Source organism: Platichthys flesus, chromosome 17 (genome assembly GCF_949316205.1).
Source record: "Platichthys flesus chromosome 17, fPlaFle2.1, whole genome shotgun sequence".
Classification (NCBI taxonomy): domain Eukaryota; kingdom Metazoa; phylum Chordata; class Actinopteri; order Pleuronectiformes; family Pleuronectidae; genus Platichthys; species Platichthys flesus.
In genome coordinates this window covers 9,667,251-9,695,211 of record NC_084961.1, presented here as the reverse complement: position 1 = coordinate 9,695,211, position 27,961 = coordinate 9,667,251, and the positions used below count along the sequence as shown (strand labels likewise).

The following is a 27,961-nucleotide window of genomic DNA, read 5'->3' as shown; positions in this document are numbered from 1 at the left end:
GAGAGAAGGGAGTATCTGTGGAAATAGACAGACACTATAACTCCTAACGGTGCACAGATGTAATGTAATATCCTATATACATAGCATATAGTGGCATATCCAGAATGTAACTCGTCTGAACCAGCAGTAGTGTCTCACTTTAATGCTCAGAGCATTTTACACGAGACAAAGGTAGGTTTGTAGCATGTACCCCGAAGGAAAGCTGGTCTTCCTCTTTATACCTTTGACTCCCCCCCCCTCTGGTTGAGGTATTTTCTAAGGGTCAGGGTCTTCTGATGACATCAAGGAAACAAGCCAAAGATTCATTCAGTCAACAAAGGATATATTGTACAGGATTCAACATGGTCAGTAAACAGGGGAAATGACCAAGAGTCTAACCATGAAGAGTTCACTCCTTCAGAATTTTATGGTATTCTAGTCATACAGCTATCGTCACATAGAGGAAACACTTTGAACAGTGATACTTCTGTCAGCGCAGTCACTACTGGATCACAGCATGTTCTCTCGGCTGCATCTGCATTCGTTTTTTTGTACAAGGAGAAGGAAAGTCCATGGACATTATACATACAAGGTTTCACCGAGAATTAACATGTCCATTACACTCAGAAGGAAAACAACCAAACACAAAACCAAGGTAAATGTCCATAAACTAAGGAGGCCAACCATAGTTTTTATAAAGAGAAAGAATAGAATATGGAGGAAATAATGTTTCTACTATAAGTATACGACTGGCTTCTGTGGAATGTGTTAGTGTGTTTTTCCACTGTTAAGGTATTCTGTAGGTCCGATGCATTGAGGCTGAGGGGCTCCAGATGTTGGTTATAAATCTGTCCAGGAGAACGGGGGTTTCTCTTTAAGAGCAACGAAGAGAACAAAGAGAAAAAAAAAAGGTCTACTATATTGTTTTGTGCGATTATTATTATTAATGACATAAATGCGATTTCCATGACACCAAAGCAGAGACCTGAACACAAACATTCCTCGAGCTGCTGAAAATCCTGAGTCTGAAACAAGGCACCTGTCATAATCCAGAGGAGGTAGTCAGCATGCTGAAGATGAGACGTTGCATGATGTGGGAATGCTGCTGCTTCCACTGTGTGGACCTTGACCTCTAAAATGACCAGTGTTCTATGACTAGTTACATAACTTCTTTTGATCAAACTTGGATGTATTACGGGAAATACTAAATCCTCAGTTGTAACTTTATTTGGACAAAATCAGATACAGGGTGACCCAATTGGCTCGACGATAAGAAAGTCCCTCACATACAACCTGAGTGAGCAGTTACAGGAAGGGTATTTCTTAGACTGTAGGCTACGTCCAATCACTTGATACTGCTACATCTTTGTGTCCAAGTCAGAGTTTTTGCCAAATTTGAAGACATTCCCTCAAGCTGATCTTAAGATATCAAGAAATACATATATCTACTTTGTGAGGCCACCGTGACCTATGACCTTTGGAAGGTCTCTGGTTCGTCTCTGGTTCGACTCCACGGAGAGACAACAAAAGACGAACCTGGATTGATCTGTCCAAAAATCCAAGAGTCTCCCTACCCTGTCTAGTGCCCCTGAGCCAGGCACCTTACTCCCCCAACATCTGCTCCCCAAGCGCCGTACATGGTCGCTCACTGCTCTGTGTGTCCTGCACCAGATGGGTGAAAAGCAGAGATTAGGCTCTGCCTTTGCATTTCTGTGCATGTGTTTGGGACTAATAAATGCATCTTAATCTTAATCTTAATCTTAATACAAAATAAGATCATAAGAATTCCCTCAGGCCACTGCGGGCAGAAAAAAATCTTAACCTTCACCCAGTCCACTGAAGATGTGAATTCCTCTCACACACACACACACACACACACACACACAGACACTTGTATTTCTATCTTAGTCAAGACGCTCATTGGCATAATTCATTCCCCAGCCCCTAACTACAGCTTTAACTGTATGCTACTTGAACACTGCAACTCGTCAGTGGTGATGGAACTTCACAAAGCTTTGTACTACAGCCAGGTTCATCACCTTTTTGAGGCAAAATGACCCCACTCTGCAAGGTCTAAGCACCCCCCCCACACACACACACACACACACACAGACACCCCCCCACACACACAACAAGCTGTTGATTTGATTGGTCGAAGCAGAAGAAACTGAGGCGCCGCAGTGCGCAATCGCAACTTTCAGCTCCAGTCACATGGAACTGAACGGTGATCAGTGATCGGTGAGTTTAATATTGAATATTGAATATTTAACAGTGACCAGAGCAGCCTGACTCGCAGTCAATTCGCTGGACTGAACTCTTCATCGGGATTAAACACGGACGCTGCTCTTCATCGGTAAGCAGGAAGTCATTATATATTTTCACGCTGGGTGTGAGGAAAAAGTTCGAGACAGTTGAAAGACGTGAATTGTTGAGTGACAGTGTGTTGTTGTTAGTGTCGTGGAATGATTTGCTGACTAGCAAATAGTTTGGGTTTGAGCTCTGCATAAACGATGTTGTGTTACTTGTTGCCTTAGCCTTCATATCTAGACAAACCTTAATCAAGTTCTAACCAAAAGAAAGTGTTCTAAATATACACACGACTTCCAGGAAACACACAATATGACAAACACGCACGCACACTTGTGTTTATCTAGGGTTATAAATACTGATGTAATAAACCAGATTCCCTTCGCACTGAGATTCCGCGTCTGGGTGTAAATACAAACATTTCCACTACTTCCCGCTCCAGTCACATGGACCTGGATGGTGACCAGGGACCAGTGCAGCCTGACTCCCAGTAAAGTCACTGGACTGAACTCTACATCGGGATCGATCACAGACGCTGTTTCTTCATCTGTAAGCAGGAAGTCAACGTCTTGAAAGTTGTTGCTCGTGTATCTTGAGAATTACAACAACAAACAACAACCGTATCGGTGCATTCACGTGCTCCCCTGAACCTTAGTTAGTTGAGAAGTTGATGAGTTTTCACGGACGCAGTAAACAACCACATGGACCCACAGAGAGTAGAGTTGTAATAATAGTTGTTAGAATTGAATGGTTTGTTTATGTTTGTTGTTTTCTTTTCTGTTTAACTTACAAACAAGGGGAATTATAACAATTAATCAACAGTCATCACAACTTCATGTGGTGTTTATAATCTAATAATCATTTTTAACAATCTCACTGTAGTGACACCTATTGACTTGTATGTGTGAACGATCGGATGGTGCTGCAGCGCCCCCTGGGGGTGGTTAGAGTTTAATATCGAGCCACAGGACTCAGGAGTAACACAAATTTAGCTGACTATACAAACTTTTTGGAGACAGACTCACAGTACACATCACTCTGAATGACAGTACCTATGAGCAAAGACAAAGGTGGGGTCTGTATTCTTTAACCCTCAGACCCCCCTTCATAGGCAAAGGTATTTATCACCCTCCTGATGTCTTATCAGCGGGGGAGACATCCTGCCTTCACGTCTCTGTGGAGTGAGACTCCAGGTGTGAGAGCCCAACCATATACAAGGAGATAAAGCTGAGGCTTCAAAGAGGCAGTAAAGTTCAAATCTCTTAAGCAATAATCGTAACCCTGAAGTTGCCCTTTCAGATAAACAACTGGTCATACCACACACACATCTGCTCATGCAGTATGACCTACACAAATGACAAAATTTCAATTACAAAACAATTTTAATATAGGTTATAGATGGATAGATAGATTACTTTATTGATCCTGGAGGGAGATTATATTTGTCATTTAAATACAAGGTAAAGATACACAGTGCAGTGGAAGTCCACTTAAAATGCGACAGAAGGAGAGATTAAATAAATAAGGTGCATTTATTGAGAATAATGGACAAAATGTTGAATATCCTTTGTGAAATGGAAGTTTCCATTATCTAACTGTTCGACCTGATTGTGCTCTGTAGGTGCAGTTACAGGAATGCTTGAGTAAGGGTAAAACTGAGGAAATGTCGGTTAATATAAGATTCTGCACACCTATACAATCTGTACATTTAAGAGAGATCTAAGTCCACCTCTCCAACAGGCAGCAGGGTACAGGACGCATGAGCTTTCCTTTAAGAAACAGTGCTCTGAATTTGAATTACAATTATTTATTAATCTTTTTTTCCTACAGGTGGTGACTCTACAACTGCAACATGGAGTCGGGTGAGGCACAGCTAGTTGAGTCTGTCACTGTGTGCACGTGGGCCACCACGCTTAGAAGCATGTCATTGTTTTTCTTCTCACGCATTCTCTGTTAGTAGGCTTATCGAGCACAGGCGAGCTCTTCGATTCTCTGAAGGTGTATCTGAACAACAAGAAGAGACTACAACCCATCATTGGTACGTAGCAACAAACACCTGTTTTGTTTTAGGTTGTCCGTGCTCATTGAAATAATTAGTCCTTCTATGTCCCGTCAGGCCTGGGCAGCATTATAGAGTGTGTGAAGGTGGGGGAGCGCTGCAGAGAAGCATCGTACCTGTGCGAGGTGTGTGTGTGTCGACTGAGTAAAGCCGACATGCGGAACCACATCAGCGGAAGTCTCCACAGATACAACTACATTGTAAGTAGGACCCTAGAACGAGGATGCATCCACACGCATTCACTTCTAAAATAAGGAGATGTGAGAATTATAGTCTTTCCTCTGCACTTCATTCTTTGTCAGAGAAGGTCAGACAGTCTTACAGCATGTGAGGGTCCTGAAGAGTGAAAGACAAGGGAACATTTGCAGGCGTGTTCTTTTATGCAGCTGGGTGATCCAAGCGTGTTTTCAGAGGTGAAGTGTGAAATCCCAGGAGATAAGAAACAGGCTGTGGCTCTCATCAAGGTTGAAGCGGAGGAGACGAGTACACCGAGCACCATCAGAGCTCTTTTCAAAACGGCACGTTTGCTTGCTGGGCTGAGTTGTAGTTTACGCGCAGGTTGTGTTTTGCATGACAGAAAGCCTGGCACCCCCATCTAGTGTGTGAATGGAAGGAGAACTCTGACCTGTCGAGGCTGGCCTGGCCACTGATGGAGATCGCCAGGACAATTGAGGCAAAAGAGGGGAGTGGAGATGTCAAGGTATGTTCTGTTTATGACTTACTGCGTCTATCTTTGTTTCTGTTTGCCAACACGTGCGTTTGGATGAGTTCTCACATGTTTTTGCTTCTTGACATGAAGTTAATAGAGGTTGGAGACGTTCTGTACCAGAAGGTGGCAACACTCAGCGAGAATGATGGTCAGTGATTGATCTCGGTCTTCCTATCTACTGTGTCTGTTTACGCTTGTGTTTTTTTGGAACTATTTCTATTGTACATCTAAGTTATTTTTAATATATATGGATCCTTTTCTCTCTCTAACAATACAGCAGTAACTCTGATTGCAGCAGTAAAAACTGTAAGAGATTGGCAGGGTGGACCCGAGTGCCTCTCTCAGGCTACATCTGATCAGCTGGAGCAAAATTCCGGCCAATCGCAGAGGACTGTGTTGCTCGGTCGCCACCAACCGCCCAAGAGCGAGCGCTCCCTCGATGCTGATGTGATCTCGCATAAGATGTCAACACAGACCAACAATCTTTATCCTACTGTTGAGTCAGAGGGCTGGTTAACAAACAGCTCAACGCCACACTCAAACAACACTGAACCATCTGTGCTCTCAGAGAACAGCAGCAGCTTTCTTCATGGCTACAGAGGAACCAAGCCTCTTATTGGTGAGCACAGATAGATAACAGCAGCTGTGAGAACACATTGAGGATGTGGTTTAAGGCCCAGATCAGACCTAGCTTTAATACCTGTCCCGAGGGAGCCAATCACAAGGGGACAATGCTAAGTACGCGTGTGAACGCATTCAAACGTGTCTTGAGATCTTATCTCTCAGACCACATTCAGAGGAGGTCCTTGACACATGTGGCAACATTCTTATCACTGTGGGAATGCAAATGTGTCCTTGCCACACACCGGCTCGTGCACACAAACACACACACACACACACACACACTCACACACACACACACACACAGTGACATCGGACATATCTGTTAAAATAACATTATGTACAAGGACATTTGCATATGTGAGTGGGGAAGTGAGATTCGATCTGATCGTAGGAGACATATTCAGGAAACCTTTTATTACCAAGTTTGTACACGCATGTTTAAAGCTGTTTCTTAAAGGGTTCTTTCACCAGTAATAAGTGCTAGACATTAGTATTTCATTGTAGACTTTGTGACTAATAAATAAAAAGCTACTTTATATGCTCCCAACAGGTCTGGGCCGCGTGGTCGAGTGCAGGATAGACACTGGCTGCACCTTCCTTTTCTTATGCCACTGCTGCCGCATCCGAACAAACAAAACGGACATCATTGATCACCTGACCGGCTCTTCCCACCTCATCAACTACTTGGTCAGTTTGTTGTATCAATACCTGAAATAGAAAGAAACAGATTGTGTGTGGCCAGGCTGTAATGAGCATGCCAGGAATACTTTATTTTTATTTTTTTTAGATGGAAACTAATCCTGAGCAGGTGGAAGCATCGACTGCAGATATTAATGACAACTTTCTCCGATCACTGGCCGAAAAAGTGGAGCAAGAGGAAGGCAGAGGAGAGCTGAAGGTATCGCGTTGTCTACTCTGCACAGTTTACCTTGCTCTGGTTATTCTAGGTGTGAAGACGACTCGTGTCCTTCACCAGCAAGGTCTTGACTGCTCCTGCACTCGTCTTCTCGCATCAGTTTTTAAACATCTTATGTTCCCAGGTGATAGACGCACCAGAGTCACTCTGTATCCAACTGACTGGCAGAAGTTACCACTGGTGTAAGTACAGATTTGTGTGTTTGCTTTTGTGTCTGTGGCCATAAACAGGTCTGAGCTCTTGAGGAGTGACCCGACGTGTATGTATGACCTGTACTCTACACTATACACACACAGTATTCATCTATGGTTTCATCAAGTGAAACTTAAAGATGGTCGACATAACAGTTCCCCAAAACCAAAATCATCCAATGCCCCCTGGTGGCTGGCCTCCAGTATCGATTAAGATTAAGATTAAGATACATTTATTTCTCCCAAACACATGCACACACAAGCACAGACATGCAATGTAGGGACATTTAACCTCTGCTTTTAACCCATCTGGTGCAGGACACACTAGTGCCCCTTGCTCAGGGGCACTAGACAGGGCAGGGAGAATCCTTTGGTCATAATCCCCCATCATAATCAGCCTTTGGACTGTGTTCTCAAAAACATTTTTATGAATTTAAGCAGGGTTACCATTATGTTACCGCAAAACGTTTTTGACTGTCATTCGAATTTACATTTTTGTACTTTTATACAGTATATACAGTCACGCTTTATATGATTACAACTTTTGGTTGAGATGCGTCCATTTTTATATGTTTGAAGCACTATTCCCACGATGATTAATCCATGGTGAAAGCCTCTTTTTTTTCATCATCTTCTTTTTTTATTCTCTTTCAGCCTCGTCAGTGTTTGAAGCACATTTTGAGCCCCAAAGTTGCTCTTGTGTGTTTTTCAGTGCAAAGACTTGACGGTTTTGTTTTTCTTTGTATGCTCCATGTATTGCATTTCTTCCACTTCCAGGTTTGAGGATGCTGTGTAACAGATGGACTACAAGCACCCCAAATAACAAATTAACTGTCAGAGGTGTGTTTCTTTGAAAGATACTGTACGGACTGGGGCTGAACCTTTTTCTTTCTTTCAGTAATGTGATATTCTTGTTATTTCCTTTTGCTTTTCACCTTGTGTGTCCACTTGACGCTCTTTGCTCAGGGCATAGTGTGAACAAGGTCTCGGTTGAGGGTGTGACAGAGAAACGTTCTGCCGTTCTGTCAAATTGGGGGAAAAGGACGAAGACGAAGAAGAAGAAGAAGAAGAAGGGGAAAGTGGCTGATACTTTATTTACGGTAAGCCTGCCTCTTACCAAAGGTCCAGTGGTACTGCAGAGGACGTCTTTCAGCAAGGACATCCTCCCGGTGTCCTGTTCACCACCACCTGCCTCAGACCTCTTCCCATCGCCCAAGTCCGACACTGATAATGGCGACGCTGAATCGTTTGCCGTTGACCATGATCAACACACCCTCTACACTGGAGGTGCAGTGACCGGTCAGTACATGGCAGGAGAGACAAACTGCACAGTCACTCTGTATCAAATGATGGATGGTTATTCCAGTGATAATGAGCACTTAGGCCAGTCCAATGACACAACCGAGAGAGAAGATCAAAAGGGTTACTGGGAAAGGAGTCACGATAGACACCACGGTTCTCAAGAGAGATCAAGAGAGAACATTCCCTGCACACCTGAGATGGGTTATGATGAACAGTGGTATCACCAACAACTGCTGCAAAATCCTCACATGGCACCAGATCATATTAGTCTCATGGCGGCCGATGCGGGTCGTAGTGGTAGAGTGGCTCCTCGTTCAGACGCTGCTTGGATCAACACGTGTCCTCAGTTAGGAGACGTCCTTGCCTACAGTGGCAGTTTCGCACCAGAGACTAGCGTGCGCTCTCATGGGACTGACCAGAGGCAAGTGCCAACATACTTGGAGTTCACCTCTGGCAATGTCCAGATAACTCCACAAAGTTATATGACGCCTCCTCTGGCCTATCATGGTGTCCAAACAGGCCAAGGGGCGATGTCTAACCCCAGCTACAGTTATGGACAGACAACTGAACCTGACTGCTACTCTCCCTATCAAGACAGCAGCAGCAGCAGCAGCTGTGGTTGGGACATGTCCTGTTCCAATGCTTTCATCCCACCTGTGCCATCTCTGTATTATGGAACCAGCTCTGATTCAGATTTCAGAGGCACTGGGCGGCTGAGGGTTGATGATTTCCAGGGGTGGCGCTAGAACTCAGATGGTCCAACATGGCTTCTAATTGTGCTGTCTTGTTATGCTCACATATAAAATCAATTCGAAGGATGTTTGCCTCCGAGTTTAGAGATCAGACTTTGACTTTTTGACTCACAATCAGTGTTATTTTTGTTTGACATAGTTTCTTTGACGTGTTATTAAAAAGCGTTATGGGGAAGATTTGTATTTTTTTTTTATTTAGAAAAGATATTTGTCTTGAAAGCCTTTTGTTATTCTTCAATGATTATTATAAACATGATTTCAGCTATGCAGACAGTATCGGAGATAGAGTATAAAAAGGTTATAATTTATTTTCTGTATTGTTAGGTCTCTCATTTATCCTAACCAAGTGAAGGTGAGAGGCATTTCAGTGTTTGCATTCCTTTGAGTTCTGAGCCAAAGAAGCATAGTGGTAAAAAAAGAGAAACTGTGATCGGGTGTAACTAAATACATTGAATGAACACCCACATTTTTTTCCTGGTGGATACCAGTGTGACTTCATGAATGTTTAAACTGAGCTTCAATAACTCGGAAGAATGTCTTTAAAATCCATAAAAAGTGTGGTGGCTCTCTTTGAGTTTGTGCTCCAGTTAACGTTTCTACTTTTGTTTTAAAAAGCTGAAGCCTGTCATGAAATGTGAAATGTCCTGCTCAACCAGCTGAATAAAGAACCTTCTGAGATTATTTGGACTTTTTGACAATTTGTTTGGTGCCTATTTTGTTTACCTCTGAGGATTATATTTATGTTGACAATAATGTATAACCAAATCTTCATGTCATCAAATATAGATTCATTTTATTATTTTAGGGGAGTGGGATTTGGTTTTCCCTTACTGAGATGTGTTTTCACTCAAAGGCTCCTAACTCTGGTTGTAATGCCATAATCACACAAATAGATGTTTTGTTAAGACCTGCCCATTATGAAACGACATTTCACTAGATCCAGATTTTTCTTTGCAGCTGCACCAAATAGCACAAACTCCAATAGTATCCTAAAAATGCAAGATCCAAAAAATGTTTATCTGGATCTATGATAACAACACATGTTATCATAGATAACTCTTACAATTGGCAGGATTTCAATTAAAATATTCATTTCAAAATATCTCACGCTTTCTAAATGTAACTTGAATAAATACAAGAAAAAACATTTACTTAAATTAAATCAATAAATAAAATAAATAATAATTATTTTTATTTTATTTAACTTAATTTAATTTTAATTTTAATTTTAATTTTAATTTTAATTTTATTTTATTAAATTGTATTCTCCAACAGGAACGCCTGTCAAACTTTAGCAATTAAGTTAACATTAAGGATTGGATTACCTGCCTATTCCCATGAGAAACTAAGCACAGGAAGAAGATGTACAAATTGCACCTGTAGACTTTTTTGTTTGTCTGGTCATGACACACCTGTGTTTCGAGTTTTGTGAACATCGGTAAATGATGCTGGTCTTCACAGGTGACTGACCTACACAAGCATGTAGCCGCCCATCGTAGTTTAGGAAAGGAAATTATTTGGATTTGTCGAACGCACCCCTCGATTTTCGTCACTGTTATTTCCATCGGGCATGAACGCAACATCGGTGTGACACGGAAGTGCCTGCATCGCAGCCTGGTTTATCCCGAGCACAGCCAGCTAGCTAGCTAGCACAACCCGCCTGGCGTTGGACTCGGGGACGGCTGCGCATGGCTTTTTGGTCTGGATAGTGAACCCCCTGCAGTGAGTGGATAACCCGCTGCAGATACGCACACATCAGGGAGAAACCTCGACGCTGCTGCCTCTCCCGGCGTCTCCCTCCTCGAGTCTCCCGTCGAAGATGTCAGCTTTCTCCGAGGCGGCTTTAGAGAAGAAACTGTGCGAGCTGAGCAACTCGCAGCAAAGTGTGCAGACCCTGTCGCTGTGGCTCATCCATCACAGGAAACACTCGAAGACCATCGTCAATGTTTGGATCAGCGAGCTTAAGAAAGGTAAGGCTGACACGAGTAAGCTAGGTGCTCATATAAAACACTGCTAACGAGCCCCGGAAACGTACGTGTAGCAGTTGGCTACACGGGCTAACTGCTGCTAAAGCTATTGGAACATTTATAAAGTTGCTGTGCTAACGTCAAACTTGTGTTTGGAGCTGTTAGCAAAGCAACTGCGAACATTAGCCAACTTTCTAGCTAGCGAGTTAACTTAGCGTTTAACCTGTTTATCTGTGTGTGTAGGGCTGGTGGGTTTGTGTGTTATCCAAGGCTGCTGACACTGTGAAGTTAGCCTTGGTAATCGAGGTCTGTCACTCAGTTGTTTTGGTTGGTTGACCCTTCACGGTCACTGTTACATGCTCATTACACAGGTTGTTATTAAAGCTGCAGCAATGAGTGTGTATACTATTATTTAGTCGCTCAAGTGACTGGGTGTGAAGGGACACAGCTGGATCGTGGTGTTGAACCCACAGATAATAACATCTTTGCACATTGGTGTCCTTTTGCACATTATCCATATAAAGTAAACCCATTATGTTATGTTATTCCACTATTATACCTCTTATTGAGATTGTTCACCCAAATACTTGCATGACATCTTATATTCAGAATAACATTTTAAACTGTTGTGATGTAAATATTTATACTTACATGTTATAGCACTGTGAATTATTTATACCCTTATAAATACATGCACCCTGCACAGAGCATTTTATTCAATTTTTCATTTTGTGTACCATACCTACTTATAATAGTCTAATTTGCACATCTATGTAAATGTTTAATTCAATATTGACTTATACTAATGCACAAATGCAGTTCATCTCCTCAAGCAATCGTCCTGAGCCACTGCACTTTATTCAAGCACATTTCTTAAGCACATTTCTCTACAAACACTTTTCCTGTTGTTAACGGCACATATTCTCTATTTTTTTCATTACATTTTTTTAAATCATGCAGCTCAGTTGTAGATTCTCTCAGCTCACTGTTTCTCGTCCCTCTAACACCACAACCATCCACCAGCCGCTGCAGACGGACTGTCAACGTTTTCATGTAGCCTCTCTAAAGCCAGATCTTTATCTCTGAAGATGGTTGAGACCAAAGCAGAGCATCCCTCTTTCACGTGAATGATAATGTAGCAACTGTGACTGGTGATACCATCATTGACTTTACATTGACATCATTGACATACGTGAGCAGTATGCCATAATAAAACTCACCCGACTTCATATTTGTATGTTGTGTTTTTAAATTGATCATAGAAAGACTTTAAACAAACTAATTGAGCACTGAATACCAAAAATAATAGGGGTATTGTGAAAGCCCTGGATCAATAACTTATCCTCTAATGTCAGCAGTTGCTACGGATGATTCTGTTGCTGGTCGTAGCTGCTGGGATGGGCGCAGTGACCATTTCTCCTGGGAAGTTTCACTGCTCCCAAAGTGGCTTCACAATCATCTCTGTCATATTTTAGTCCCTTCTCTTCTCTCAAGGGCACAAGCTGCAAACAAAAGTTTCAAATGTTCCACTGAAAGTAAGCATTCAAGACGCATCGTAGTCAAGGTCAGTCAATCTAATGCATTTAAAGCATAGCATCTGACGGAGAAATATAAACTACATAATTGTGCATCAAAGTTGTACTGTGATTGATACTTTTACTTTGACGTGGCGTTTGTCTGTTAAGGCTTAAATCCATTAAGAAGTTAAGACAGCTCCATGATATCAACATACTATCTTACAATGTTTTTGACACAGTTTAACCTCTGTTTTGCTATTTTAGTTTATTAAATATAATTTAATTTTTATATATTTGTTCCCATCATTGTCACTATACTGTAGGTTTATTTTATTTCACAGCAAGATATTAGATATAGTATTTTAAATAATGGTTTGTAACTAAAATGTAAGTTGATCCACTTGCATTTTATTTCTGTAAACAGTTACATGTCAAATATATAATTGAGCTGTTGGGAATATTTTGGGGATTAAAGCCAGCTGCATTGCTGTAGTTGTATCTAATAGAGGTGCACTTTTCCTTAGGGTGCTACTCAACAACCTAATGATATCTCAAGTGGATGTTTTATTTTGGGAGCCTTGTCTGAGGACTGAAAAGAGAGTGCAGTGGGAATAGACATGGCACAGTTCTCTGGAGCTTTGTGCTCAGCTCATTGTTCCCTGTTCAACAACAACACAAACAAACACGTGTTGTAACTTTAATGTTCTCATTGTGTTTATGTTGGTGGATAAAATACAAAAATTGAAAAGACTAAACACCACAAGCTGTTGCTTAGAGGGGAGAAAGTAATATTTACTGGTAGCATAGGTTTTAAATGTTTCTACCCCCAAAACTTATTAGATTTGGTTCTTATTTGTGAATAAGAATGATTCACCTCAACGCATAATGTTCTGGCTTTGAATGGTATTAAAAATGTAATTTATACTAATAATTAGTAGGTTGATAAATGTATCCTTTGGAAAATGGGTTAATATAGCCAGTGTATTTATTGTAACCAGATGCTCCACTGTAACATGTGTTTGTATTCATTTGAATTCATGCAGCTCAGGTACCACGCAAGCTGACCTTCCTCTACTTGGCCAATGACGTCATTCAGAACAGCAAGAAAAAAGGGCCCGAGTTCACACAGGACTTTGCACCGGTCATCGTCGATGCATTCAAACACGTGTCCAGGTCAGATTTAACATTACCACATTGCACTGAAATTCATGCTGTTTAAATTCACTGAGTTGTGTTGAGAATTTGTATCTAAAATTGGCAATTCAAGGAACTGCTCAGTCAGATTTCTCAAGGATAGCAAATGCTAATGACAGTATGATACACTCCAATGGGATTAACATATCCAGATTACCTAATGGTTCAGAATGAGATATTTCCAAATTAGGAACACATGATTTGATGTGTGTATATATTGACAGTTATAGCATTATGGTTTGTCTGCATTGTTAAGTCTTCACAAAGCGGTTAAACATGTCTCTGAACTGTTTCCTGTGCAGAGAGGGCGAGGACGGCTGTAAGAAACAGTTGGGTCGGGTTCTGTCCATCTGGCAGGAGAGAGGAGTATACGAGACCAGCCTGATCGATCAACTCTCTCAAGTCTTGTGTATGTACAATCCACATTAATCTGTACCTGCACTGTGTGAACACCCTACCATGTCTACATATTTGGTGTTAACTACAATACATTACTAATAACCCTGCTTGTAGACAGGTTCAAACCTCACTTACTTGGTCTTGTAAAATGCATGTCATAACAGCACATGGCACTTGCTACTATGTTTAAGAGATATAGATTCTTAATAGCCAATCAACTTCATGGTAAGATGGTGACCTTTTTCAATTTGAGCTAGAAACAACATTAAGCTGTTTTCAGTCAGTTGCGTTTTCACCAGCGCAGAAATCTCTGGAGTATTGTGGTGAGGCTTGATGCAGCAGAGGCAAGACAGGCGTATAAATTCCGCTGCAGAGATGTTTTTATACTTGCTCATCTTCGTCTGCGTCGTCTTTCATCTTGAGATATTTGTATTCTTCTTTTAGTATTTTACAGTTTTCAGTCTGTTGCATCCACATGCGCATCTCCTGCTGTTTTCTCACATTATCCAGACTGTTTACTAGGCGTCTAGCAGGAGAAACCTCAGAGAAGGTCAGAAACCTGAAAGAAGCTTTATCTAATGTTTTTATAACCTTCTTCTCTTTTTCCTCTGAATCTCAGATGGCGAAAAAAAGGCTAAGAAGAGGTCGTATGAGCAGATCCGACCAGACGATGACGACTTCGCCTCCCAGAGCTCTCCAGCTGAGCCCCCACAGGTACTGCTCCAGACAAACACTGAATCCATGAGAACATGATTTAAATGAAATGATACTTTAAACTATTTAGAGCCCATGTAATCATATATTTTAAATGTTGATGCAGCTACTTCTGTAAGGAATTGTCTTTTGTGTCTTCCTTTCTCTGCTGCCTATCAAATGTATATTTTGCAGAAACTTATCAACGCTTATCATTAATCATACCTTATTCTTCTGTCACTTCTCCCATCCTTTCTCTCCTTTCACCTGCTGCCTCAGACAGCAGAGTTAATCCGAGCTCTGCAAGAGCTGGAAAATGCAGCCTCTGGCGACTCAGTGCTGCGTCAGCGAATCTCCTCCCTTCCTGCTGAGGTGCAGGACACGTCACTGCTTCACAGGATCACAGGTAGGATGCAGGACGCAGCACGTTTTCTGTATATACACTCACCCAGCACTATATTAGGTACAACATTCTTAGCATAGGGTTTGAAACACTCAGGTCTGGTGACCGAGGCCACTGAAGTTCGCTGAACATATTCTAATTTTCGTGAATCAGTTGGAGAAGACTTATTCTTGGAATAATGCTTTATCGTGGGGGTAGTGGCCATTAGAAGATGGTAAATCGTGGCCATAAAGGGATCCACATGGTCAGCAACATTACTCAGACTGGCTGTCGCATTCAAACAGTGATTAATCAATATTAAATGGCCCAGAGATCACAAAGAAAACATTCCCAACATTATTATAACACCACAAGGCCGGTTAGGTTCATGGATTTTGTCCCACCGTGCCTCAGCAGAAATCCAGATTCATTAGACCATGCTGTGTTTTTCTAGTTGTCATCTCTAGTTGTCTATGTCCATTATGCCCCCTGCACATTAGAGGATTTTCAATTCTTATTTGATTTTAAAAGAGGTGTGAGACCACAGGCATGATGACAGATGTAACCAATTCTTGTTTGTGTCATGTTTAGCACTGTCTCTTTCATTCGTGTGTGTGGCTTTTGCTCACTCACCAAATCGATGTTGTGCTCATACTTCATGGGTCAGTTATCCTCTAATGTGGGGTCTCCTGTTGTAGCTCGTCCACTCCGAGTTTTAATGTGCTGTTCATTCTGAGCAGCTTCTCTGCTCACCACAGTTGTAGGAAATGGTTTTATGAGCTACTGTCAGTTTCTCCTCTGATCTCTCTCTTATCAACAAAGTAATTCCAGCAGAGCTGCTGCTCACTCGGTGATTTGAGCTTTTGGAACCATTTTGAGTAAACTGAAAGACTTCTGGCCCCAACAATCAGGTTTCAGTCAAAGTAAACTGAGGTCTATATCTGCATATTTGATCATTGAACTACTGCCACATGATTGGCTGCTTGGATAGTGGCATGAATATGCAGGTGAACTCGTGCCCCTAATAAAAGGCTTAACCATTTTAACCTACTATTTATTCAAATGTTACTAAGCTTCCCCTCAAGAAACAAACACTAAACCAGGATGAACAAAGGGGGAAAATGGCTCTGTCTGTCACAGGATACAATGATTGAGTTGCCAGTAGTTACACAGTATCTGTTTAACCTTGTGTACTGATTGATACCTGAATGACCTCCACTTGAACCCTCTACATTAACAATGTTAAAGCATTGTGCTCCCTGTGTGCTGTCTGTGATTGCAGATAAAGAATCCGGGGATCGGCTCTCCCGGCTGGTGGAGGAGGCCTGCATGCTGCTCGCAGACTACAGCGGTCGCTTGGCAGCAGAGATAGACGACAGGAGGCAGCTCACCCGCACGCTAACCGTCTTCCTGCAGAGCCAGAAGGATGGCTTGGTCCAGAACGAGCAGAAACTCGAAGTGCGTAAATCACTTTCTTTCTTTCACGTGCATGTCTCGTTCTCCTCACCTTCGTGTCATTATTAATCATTCTTTGTGTTCACAATTTGAAATAACATCACTTTTCATGTATTTCAGCAGTTACATACTGCAGAGTGCCCCTTGTATTATTTCAAATTGAGTGTCAGGGCTGCAAGCCTTTGAAACTGGAAACATTCCACATTAGATCAATCCACTTGACGTCAATTGAGATATTCTCTCGTCATTGAAATACTCAAAGCCTTTTTTATTTAGTTCACTTCACTCAGTGCCCAATGGTAAGTATCATTCCAAAAAGAGAGCGATGAAGTTCTCTCCTCGACAAACATATCTACTTAGTTTCCTGTTTTCTCCTAACCATGACAACAGTGCTTTGTTCTGTGTTGACATTAACTGTCTAGCCTTTATCCACAGGGGACCAAGAGGATAAAGTATCTCATATTTGTATCTTCACCCAGTCTCAAGTCTTCTGTAATAAAAAAGAAAAAATGAAAATAAAAGATGAAAATAATTTTGTGAGTGCTTTTATTTTACACTCGCCGCTCCTGGTGGTGTTTGCATTGTTTCAACATCCAAGACCTTTAATGCTTCTTTTCTTGTATTGACACAGTAAATGTTACCTAAACACAAAGTTTGAATTGAGCTCAATATGCTCATATACTGGTGCAACCAACGAGCCAGAAAATACAATATCTTCAAGAATCCTGACACAACTGATATTTTACATTTAGAGATTTGTGCTTCCTACTGAGGTTTGAAGCCTGATCTGTTTATACAACCACCTTCACATATCAGCTGGCACACAATCAAACACAATAACGTCTTAAAAGTGACGTGTGCAGCAAAACTGGAGCAGAGATAAAGCACTTGAGCAACACTTAATGCCACTATGTCTCTAAGGTGTCAACATTTCTGCATATACATGAACAGGGGTGTAATTGTATGTGAATGTGTCATTCATACACACCCCATACCTCTACTGCTGTTAGTAGTAAAACAAGTTGAAACACTTGGAAAACTCTTAACTCTAAGTTAAAAAACTTAGACTTGAGTTAAGTTTATTATCTTGAAACTGAGCCATGTTACAGGTTCAGTCAAATACACACACACACACATGCTTATACATACAATGCTTTGGAAGGGGGATGAGTGGAATGTGTTAAAAGCACAAAAAAATGAATTTTTTTCTCAATACTTAAAGTCCAATCCACCTATGCAATACAAAGGTATTAATTAATAATATATCCATTTTCTCTTATTCTTGAGTGATATTTTTTTCTAATCATACATCAGCCTGTTATTTATCACTGTCTACTTGCCACTAATTGTGACCTCAATATTTCTGCTGAGACTATAAAATAATCCCCAAAGTGCAATGAGCGCTGTGAACTTCGAGCTCTGACGGACCTTTTCCTCTGGACTTTTTTCAGGAATACAAACGCAAACTGACGAGGGTAACCCAGGTCCGCAAGGAGCTGCGTTCGCGTCTGAGCAATCTTCCAGGACGGATCTACAACCCCTCGGACTGACTGACGTCCCCCCCCTGACCTTGTACCGGACACTACTCCGACTGAAACGTCTCCACCTGCATCTCAGATGTGTGATCAGTGACGTCGCCACAGCCTCTGTTTTTGATTTTTGGAAAGAGTATTTGCGTGTCCCTGTTTGTCGACCTGTGGTCAGTGCACTGTACACAACGACCTAAAATCCTCAGACACAGGCCTCCCATGCTTTGGCCCCTGACCATCAACCTTTTACAGCTTCTTAGTGGTACGGATGCTGCTGGTGTGATATTTTTGTATTTATAGCAGAGTGAGATGATAATGCACCAGAGTATAAAATCCAAAGTGTTACCATTCATTATTTGGATTGCTGTCATAACTTCCTTTTGCTCTTTCTTTGTAGCTCTTTGTTTTAGGTACTTGCAGCAGCTTCTTACAAACTAGGATGATTTGTTTTAATGCAGTGCGATATGGCCTCCAAAGAGTATTGTGTACTTGTGAAATCATTAGCAAACCATATTCAGAGGCGGAGATGAAAGCCACGAGCCTCAAAGCAAACATATGTAATTACCATTTACATAAAGCCTCTTTGTGAGAGGGCTGTGTATCATCTGTGATTGTAAATGGCATGTAAATATAATGGAGTTATACCTTTACGCGCTCATGATTTCTAACAACATGGTCATTCAGACAAAGTACTGATTTGCCTCTATACAATGATATATTTGCAGTTGCCCATTACACCCAACACGATAGTGAAACAATGAGAGAAGGTGTCTGTTGTCTTGTTTACCATCACACACGACTGATCATTTTACCCTCGAGTCTGCTGTATGCTGGGCCGTCACCTCGCGCAGCTTGAGAAGAGCCCCGGTTTCCCAAGTGTGATGTAAAAGCAGCCGTTTGTTTTTGTGGCTGTGGAGCAAATAAGTCTAAGAACCAAAATAAACAGAAAGTGTTCAAATCCCTTCAGTCCTGTCCCGTCCCGTCTGTGGTGATTGAGACTTGTCCAACAGAGGGTGTCAGTTGTCGTCCTATCAACCACCGTTGTACATTCATGCTACCAGAATTGTTTTTTTACAGGGTATAATATTGCATTCAGTTGTCATCTGGAGCTGGTGCAGAACTGGGCCAGATTAAATTAGGTCACAACAAACAAAATCCATCATTTTTTCTGATTGGAAAGAATCAAAATGGAAACAGTGACACATGCGATTAGACTGTGGACGTCAGTGGTTCTCTATTTTGCCCAAAACATATAAATGATAGTTATTGGGGACTCAGTTATGACAAAAAAATCGTGTGCACAGATGTGGGAACGTTTTTTGAAACACTTCTCAGATTAGGGGTTCCATAACACAGCGGTAGATGGCGGTAATTTTCTATTTAGTTGCAACTCTGCAAAGAAGAAGAAGATAGTGTTAGTACACTCCAGTCCAGTAGGCGGCGTTTAACCGCGTTCACCAACCGTCCTTTAAACTCGTAGAAGAAAACGAGCCTAGCGTTAGCAACATAGCGCACGATAACAGGCTTTCAGCGAAGTTTCCTAAAGCTTTATCATTTCAAACCTCACCATTTCAATTGCTCGGCCCCCGGCCGCTCATTAATTAAACCGCATAACATCCAGAAATGGACCAATTCGAAACACCTTACGATGTTGAGGCTGACTTTATTGAATGCACGGTAAGCTAGCTGTCGTTAGCTGCATTTCATGTTTGTGATTGTCGTGCTAAAGAAGACAATAATCTGACTTTCACCTGCGTCTACTCTCAGTTTTTAGGTTTTTAGGTAACGCGTTATACTGAGTGTGGGTTGATGCATCAAACTGGATATAAACTACTCCTCCGATCCCTGTAGATTATTGATGGTGTTTCAACTCACTGGTTATTGTTGAGGTTGTAATGGATGAGTGTAAGGCTAAGGGGCTGTTTTCATTTAGCTGTTGTGATCCAGTAATCGGATCATTGCATCTAAACCATCATATGTAGCTGTGATAGTGATCCTCTAACGTCTTCTGTCTCCCTCCAGGTCTGTGACAAATCCATACGGGGAGACACCTTGTACAAGATACACATGACTACACCAGCGCATTTGAAGGTACACAGCACCGTGTACTACTGCACAAAGCTATACAATATTACAGTTGTGTTGAATATTGGCACCAAAACACCCAGCGATTGAAGTGAAGCTTACTGTGACCAGTGTTTTCAATTTGACCCCCTGATTGTTCTGCTCTTCACATTCAACAGTCATACATTTTCCACAGTTCAAGGGGAAAAAATCAAAGATGCAAATAAGAGGCTTCCAAAAGTGATATTTCACTATCTTTCTAAGCTGGTGGCATTATCTGTGGATTGCCAGTGTTTTCTCTTGTGATGCTGCTTGTCTGCTTGTGTATCCTGTGATCTTACTGGTTTCTATACCGTCTGATTAACACAAGGCATCTTTTAATGTCAAAGCACAATGAATTGGTGGTAAGACATTTCTCCTTGAGGCTTATGCAACTGAACTTGAAAGTCTCTAGACCTTTTTCTGTGCAGATTTTATATTCTTGCTTCCTTGGCTAAATCACTGTTTAGTATCCAGGTTCCAGGACAACTGTGTCTCTAAGGTGTGAACCCTTAGAGTGATGGTAGACAAGAAGGCAACATATTAACACCCGAAGATCTCACTGACTTTAAGACTTCATCTATGTTTTCCTCATGTTGCCTGACATCATATGAAGACAGTTTTGATGGCCACAACTACTTTGCAAAAGCAACGTTTTTTTTTTTGTTTTGCAAAAAGGTCTGTAACCGATCTGCATCAATCTTTTTTCGATGCTCTATTCCTTGCTTGTTTGAGACAAAGGAAGATCCTTGAGACTTTGTCTCACATCCACTTATATAGATGTTCTGGAAAATATGGAAATGTATGTTTTTCATATCCCTCTGGAAATCTGATGCCATGGCTTTTGATTCCACGAAAATTCAACATCAAACATCAACACACCAATGTCAGGCACATGTCAATGATGTTCTTGCAAATGACGGTTGTCATGTTTTTGCAAGTCTCTGGAGATATGTATTTTGGTGTGCAGGTTTGACAACTGGCGTCACTCTCAATATTTTTCCCGACTTAACCATCCGACATGGAAGAACAAATCTCAATGAACACGGACCATGCTTTGACCGTCTTTGCATCACAGATGTAAATGCATTTCTGATGCATGCAATGTAGCAACAACAGCAGCTTCAGTCCTAAGTCGGTGTCCATTCAGGATGCATCCACTAGTTATGCGTTCTTGTTTGATAAAGAATGGACTTAAATTCTGGAAATTAGCCTCAGATCGAGGTACAATGTCTGCATGTCTTGCATGGGAAGGAACTGTTTCATCTGGAACTTCCTTTGTGTTTAAAAACAAAAGGTCCAACCATTAATCAATAGTTGAATCCAGTGTGGGCAAGGTCTGAATGAAGAAATATCAGGTCGCTTGACCATCGGATTACATCTCCTTTTGGTTGTGATGAAGAAAACCGGAAGCTGCATCCCTCCATATGGATATCCTGTTTCACATTCAATTAGTTCCTTCACTGTTAGCAAGACATCTTTATACATGCAGTTATGTGTTGGAGGACAAGCTCATCTCTCCTTTATGGCTTTATTGTCTTACAATCAATTTAGGATATGGACTTCTGCTACACCTCAGATGAGCTGTGGTTTCGGTCAAATTAAGCGCAAAAAATGTTTGTTTCCATGATATAAACTTTTCTCTGTTTCTACTAGAGGTGAACTCATTGACTCATTGACTTGACTTTAATGGCTCTCCTTTCATTCCTGGCAGAAAGAGGAAGGCTTAGTCACTTCGGGTAAGTAGACAACCTCTTTAGCCTAGTCATTTTTTTCTATTCAGGCCATGAGTATATTGTCTTTTGAAATGAAGGAGATCACTATAATCTGCCCAGATCCATAAATTATTTTTATCCTTGTAGAATGGTAATGAACAAATATAAATATAAAGGTCACATCATCATGTGGACTGTACCACACTATATTGACAGTGCCCCAGCACCACAAAGGCAGGTACACAAACCTAATGGTTTCTCCTTAGTTCAATTCAATGCCTTCACTGAACCCTGACCTCATCCCTTTGAACACCTTTGGGCTGAATGAGAACGACACTGACCTCATCCTCCAACATCAGTTCCCGACCTCACCACTGCTCTTGGCTGAATGAGAGCAAAACCTGGTCAGGTGACCAGGTGTCTGAAAAATCTTAACAGCTTCATAAATTCACTACTTCTGATGGCCAGAGTAATTCAGATCTTGTAATGAAAATGTGCCACAACTGGCCCTGTCACACAGGTTTGATACTGGCTACTGAAAGTGGCCAGAGCATGCCACAGTGGCCTGCTCAATAAAATCATTCCAATCTGCACATCCAAAGCAATGGATAACATCCGTTTGACTGTTTACCTTTTGATGCCACTTGTTATTGGTGGTAGAATTATGCTGGGAAGAGTTAAATCCTCAATGGCTGATGGATGGGCGCTGTTCTCATCTTCCTTTTAATGTGCTGCACAAAATAAGTAAGTCGTACTGTAATCCCATAATATAGCCTGGGTTTATGAAACACATGTTTTTTGTTGTGATTACTTTACTGGTTGGATTAGGGACTCAATGAACTCCGGTCAGTCACTGATTGTTTTGTGCAAAATGACAGGCTCTTGCGTTCCCCAGTGGTAGAACACTGATTGGGCTAGCACCTGCACTAGAAGGAGCTTCAGACCCAATGGCATCTGCTTGTGTCGCAGGCAAACTTGGTGAGAAGCTTCTTCGACTGCATAGGGTTTGTTTTTTTGTCTGTGTGCTGGCCAAAGGCATCCAAGAAGGTAATATGTTGTGTCCGTCGCATATTGCAGAGAATTAACTGATTTAGATTGTGGAGGTCAAATGTCAAAGGCATTGTGTAATCATAGACCTTTTTGGCCTTGTGCCAAAGCTTGATTGATTGTTTTGCCTCTGTGCTGTGATAGGCAGCGCAGAGGGCATATTGTGTTTATTGGGATCTGTTCACGTGTCAGTCCCATTCTCATGAATGCAGTATCCCAGGAACCGGTAAGGGGATCACAAATATTCATTTGGTGGTCAAACAAAGGTCATGGTCCCAAAACTCATTTGCGGCCATAACTCAAGAATAAATGCACTCTTTATTTGATTTCAAACCTATTGTTTGCCACTAATGAAGATCCCAGCACGGGGCTGTTCATGTCTACATCCAAAATCTACTGTAGCCAAACATGGGGGCTACATATTAACAGAGCAGGCTCACGTTCCTTTATTCTGGTGCTGCAGCATCAATGTGCGCACCAGCATTGAGCCGCAATCATCCTGATTTGGCTGATCGTTGGCTGTGGAAAGAAAATTCAGAGAAGCGTGTTAGGGTAAGTTTGCAAAGATTTGAAGAACTAATTAGTTCTTACTCATACTAAAAGAGAACAAGCTTCTTTTTTACTTGTGGTCTGATTTAAAAAGCTGGACGTTACCTCTACAGTTGGGTAATGGAGGTAACGTCAGCATATAGCTTCTTTTTTTGTGACAAGATGGATTTCAAAGGAGGCTCTGCTGTAATGCCTCGACGGGCAATTCTTTACCAGAAGGTTAAAGCATAGCAACATGCTAGATACCAAAGGTTACATCACGTTTGTTTTCCAATGGTTCACTTCTGTGTTGATTTACAGTAAGTAGAGCAGAATTTGAACATGTGTTCAATGTGAAAAGGAGAGTTCCAACCTTGTTGCTGTAGCTACAGTACAACGTCTTTACTTATTACTTCCCTTACACCTGTTGGTCATATGCATAGGAGATCATATCCTCCACTAAGATAAAGGGAGATGTTCCTAACATTACGAGTTAGAGAAAGTTAAGTGAGAGAAGATGCAGTGGGTTGCAGATGTATCTAGTGAAAATAGCCTTACAATAACAACCTTTTTAGAACTTTCCCTGTTGTAATATTTTCTTTTACCAACTACCAGTGTTTTGGTTTTCTTAGGGCTTGCAGTCAGAAAAAGAGGCGTACTGGACTTTAAGGACATTTTACAATACCTGGAATACCTGAAGCTCAACGAGCCCATCATTGGTAAATATCCTTCAACTTTTTGAAAAATGTATAGTTTTTCCCATGTGGATTTAATTCCTATGTAACTATTTGTTTTTGCAATCATTTCTTAGGTTTGAGCTATTTGGAAGAAGTCCCTTGTAATGATGAACAAGAAAACCTCAGCTACTTTTGTAGGCTATGTCACCTGACTGTAAACCTAGTCGAAGCGGTCCACCATGTGATTGGACGTAAACACAGGCAGAAATATGTGGTAAGGCCTCGTTAACATTTTCAGAAAGAAACAGCAGATCTTTCTTTGGGTTTTTGCCTGTTAATGTGTGTGTTTTAATGTGTGTATTTCAATGTGTGGTTTTAATGGTGCGAACCAAGTGAAAACGCCTTACCTTTATGTAGGAAATCGAACGGCCGGACTTGGTGACCTGGGATAAACAATCTGTAATACACCAAGCAGGAAAGATCATACGGACCCGAGCAGAAATAATAGAGAGACAGGATGGAAGTGGGACTCCAACGGTGAGAGCCATACAGATTTCATGAACTAAACATCCTGAATAGTAAAAATAATATTTGCATTAACCTTAATCATTATTTTGAAAAGTCATATACAATTTCTTTTGTCTCTTTTCCAGCCATTGGCAAAAAAGAGGCATGAAAGCAAGTCAAACGCATCAAGAGGTAAATTTATCCCAATATTCAGTTTTATATTAAAAAGCTACAACTTTGTAGGACTTTTCATATTGTCTTTCGGTATCCAATTGTTTTAAAACAAACTTGAAAAACGTTGGACATTTCCTTTTAAAGTTATGCCCTACATGTAATGCTATTCAGGGAATATGTGTAAGGCATCCTTATTATAAATCACTGCATATGCGCCACACTAAATGTCGTAATTTATATTGCTATTTATGGAGGAATACTTGCTTTTGAATAGTTGCAGTTCCAGCATGTAGTAAATGGGTCAGGGCCATTGCATCTGCAAAAAGAGCTATTTCTAAGCAACATGCATATGAGTCTGTAGTATTTTTTTATCTAAACTCTGTGTTTACTTGTGTCCAATAGTTCCTCCAAGGCAGAAGCAAAATAGTTTGACCCCAAAAGACGTGCCGCCACGGTTTCCACAGTTTAAGGCCAACATGGGGGAGAACTCTGGCCGAGGGTACCCGAATACGCCGTCATTCCACACAGAGGAACCTTCCATGAACAGAGACAGACAGATGTACCAGCGGGAGGATGGTCTCAGCCGTGGATACATGAAAGACGAGCAACACAGTGCAGCTTACATGAATAACAACATGTACGGAGAAGAATATATGGACCCTAATAATAGCATCCAATATGAACAAGATCCACAAATAAGAGACCAACAGGAGCCGTGTGGTGGTACCAGGTATGATAATTGGGAGGAGGTGCCAATGCCCCATGGCCAGACTGAGAATTTTGATTATTTTCCAGAGGAGGCTCCTCCTTACAGAGGATCCTACCCAGAAAAAGATGCTCCGAAGGACTTCTACTCTGAGGAAGCTTGGTGCTGCAAAGCCCGTTCTGAGTATGAGCCCTCACAGCCGTCGTATCCAGATGATGAACGCCAGTGGTCTCTGGACAGAGAATCAGTCAGACATGACGATATGAGTAGAGCAAGTCGGCAAGGATCAAGTGAACCAAAGGCCAAGAGGAGGAGCTTTTCCACACCTGTGGAGAGTGACTTATCACATGATCATTTGTTTGGTATTATCAACGATTATAGGCACAACCAGAGAGAACTGTGTGAAGAGGTAGCTTCTAACCCCGGGATGAGCAGAACTGGACCCCCTTCCTCCCGGAGACGAGTGGACGTGACTAAAACCATATCTGGCATCCCAGAGCCGTTCAGGCGCTTTCTGACGGGTGCCACTAGTGATGAGGGATGTGGGAAAAGAAAACGAAAAAGTCGCTTCTCTGATGCCACTGCAGAGGAAGTGGAGAGGACAAAGGAGATGTGAGTGATGATGCACCTTTTGAAGCTTAAGAAATATGTGTCTTTTATATATTTTAATGCCTGATGTTTTATCTTCTTATTCATTTTTCTGGACATCTTTCATCCTCCTAAGTCTCCGTAAAGAACATGGATACCCAAATCCAAAGTTCGTTGGGCATCAGAGACCAGTTAGTGAGACAGTGCGACCTGAAATCCACCGAACACAACATCCTGACCACTACACGTCATCACAGGTAGCTTGTTGTAAAATAATCAATTCATATAACTAGATTACCCGCCAATGTTTTCTACTTGTACTTACTGTAATCTAAAACTTGCTCTGACTTTTTGTTTGTAACTGATGTCAAACCTGTTGGTTTTAGAGCCAACATCATCCTGAAAGCTACCACAGAGAAGGCTTGCGGTCAGAGGGGGTCTTTGATCTGCTGGTAAAATCCTGAATTATATTTTATAAAACACTTTTCCTTTTCTCTTTTGTTGCTTTGGTCTTCCTTTAGGAGTATAACTTTGCTTTGGAAGTGCTATATAGATACAATTATTATTTTAAAAAGCATTGGTAACACATACAGCATTATGCCACCGAGACAAGGAGTGTCTTATGTCTTTTACCCTGTTCACTTTCCCCCCTTCTAGAAAGGAATTGAAATTGAGAATGCAGAGGAGGCTGATTTCCTGAAGAACAAACTTTGCAGCCTTCTGAGAGAATTTAAGTCCAAAAAATCTGAGCAGACAGCGGTACGTGTCACTCGGCACAGGGCCGGCCCTTCTGATGAACCAGTACTTTAAACTATATCCTATGCAAAAACTGTAGAGGCGAATGAAAGAAGAATGTGTTTTTGTTGTTGCAGCACAACAGCCAAGGCGGAGCAGTCCACAAGAACGAATACAACAGCTTGAACCCGGACCTGCAGCTTCCTCCACGACACCAGTATGAGAGAACACGCAGAGAAGATTCAGACCATCGACGATCACAAGACACAAGTTTCCAAGATGGTTCCAGAGGACGAGGTTGGCAGCAGCATGAGTATATGCCTGTCGAACAGCGCCAAGAACACCATCATTCTGAACGCAAGGAACCAGGAACCTCAAATAGAAGCCGTTATGAAGGTAAACTGCAATATATAAATATATAACACAATAACATAGGATTCTGTTGAGCTTAATGATTTTCTATTTGCTGCATACCAGTCATTTACTCTTACATTTACGTAATACAGGTTATGCGCTATCGTTTTGGACGCAGTCGGAGAAGCGTGCACAGTTGTTAAAGTTCATGTTGAGTTTTTATGATGGGATGAATGTACACTCCTGTGATTAACGTTAAGCTACATATTCAGTTAAATTATAATTATGCATTTTTCCATTTCACTTTAATTGGATGTTTAAGCTATTTCCTCGATCTCCTTATTTTTTTTTTCAGAGGCCTTTGGGCACCCTGGAATGTCTCGGACACCACATGCTCCCTTTTCAGACAAGCCAGAACATTACCCTGAAATGTTTAAAGAACCCATGAACCCTCGTGGCTACCGACCCGCTGCTGAGGAGTATTTCGACTGTCCCTCTGCTGCCCTACGCATGGCCGAAGAACCTAGGATGCAGAGCGGCTCTCGGTTCTCCACCAACCTGGACAAAATCACCTCCACCCTCCTGGAACTTGTGGCAAGAAAACAACAATGAGATTTCTGCAGATGTTGGTTAAATTAATATCTATTGTTTGAAAGGAATTCTTTGATTTAAAAACTAGGTTTTAAGTTAAATTCCCTTTTTTGTTTTTTTAGTTGTTTGCTTTAAACTTGTGAAGAAATGGGTTCTTGAATAATTTTTCTATGTAGAGATTAAAACATTTGTCTTCTGCAGCTTCTGAGATGTTTCTCGTTTCTTCAAATTACTGTTACCACCACCAGCAAGAATAATGAT

At 41.4% G+C, this 27,961-nt stretch overlaps 3 protein-coding genes across 5 annotated transcripts; all 3 read left to right on the top strand.

The window, feature by feature from the left end:
• Positions 1-2,176: 2,176 nt before the first annotated feature.
• On the top strand, positions 2,177-9,520 carry si:ch211-199g17.2 (uncharacterized). 3 transcript variants are annotated; one of them, XM_062410015.1, is made up of 13 exons: positions 2,177-2,332; positions 2,729-2,835; positions 4,117-4,148; positions 4,244-4,324; positions 4,403-4,545; positions 4,923-5,045; positions 5,145-5,202; positions 5,332-5,673; positions 6,229-6,365; positions 6,466-6,576; positions 6,719-6,776; positions 7,563-7,625; positions 7,752-9,520. In XM_062410015.1, exons 3-13 carry the CDS (start codon positions 4,139-4,141, stop codon positions 8,831-8,833), a joined length of 2,208 nt encoding a protein of 735 aa, XP_062265999.1. In that variant the 5' UTR covers positions 2,177-2,332; positions 2,729-2,835; positions 4,117-4,138; the 3' UTR covers positions 8,834-9,520. The 3 variants fall into 3 exon arrangements, with proteins under 3 accessions (XP_062265999.1, XP_062265998.1, XP_062265997.1); XM_062410014.1 differs by having other exon boundaries at positions 4,247-4,324; positions 4,923-5,202; XM_062410013.1 differs by having other exon boundaries at positions 4,923-5,202.
• A 904-nt stretch (positions 9,521-10,424) lies between these two features.
• Positions 10,425-18,941, top strand: LOC133972700 (regulation of nuclear pre-mRNA domain-containing protein 1A-like). The gene is made up of 7 exons (XM_062410265.1): positions 10,425-10,809; positions 13,367-13,496; positions 13,820-13,926; positions 14,536-14,630; positions 14,889-15,015; positions 16,274-16,449; positions 17,898-18,941. The coding sequence occupies exons 1-7, from the start codon at positions 10,659-10,661 to the stop codon at positions 17,994-17,996; spliced, it is 885 nt and encodes a 294-aa protein (XP_062266249.1). The 5' UTR covers positions 10,425-10,658; the 3' UTR covers positions 17,997-18,941.
• Positions 18,942-19,447: 506 nt separating this feature from the next.
• On the top strand, positions 19,448-27,900 carry si:ch211-13c6.2 (uncharacterized protein LOC100000125 homolog). The gene is made up of 13 exons (XM_062410237.1): positions 19,448-19,652; positions 19,998-20,066; positions 21,793-21,817; positions 24,001-24,087; positions 24,180-24,319; positions 24,463-24,582; positions 24,699-24,744; positions 25,129-26,044; positions 26,157-26,277; positions 26,407-26,472; positions 26,678-26,779; positions 26,893-27,151; positions 27,465-27,900. The coding sequence occupies exons 1-13, from the start codon at positions 19,599-19,601 to the stop codon at positions 27,719-27,721; spliced, it is 2,262 nt and encodes a 753-aa protein (XP_062266221.1). The 5' UTR covers positions 19,448-19,598; the 3' UTR covers positions 27,722-27,900.
• Positions 27,901-27,961: the final 61 nt, after the last annotated feature.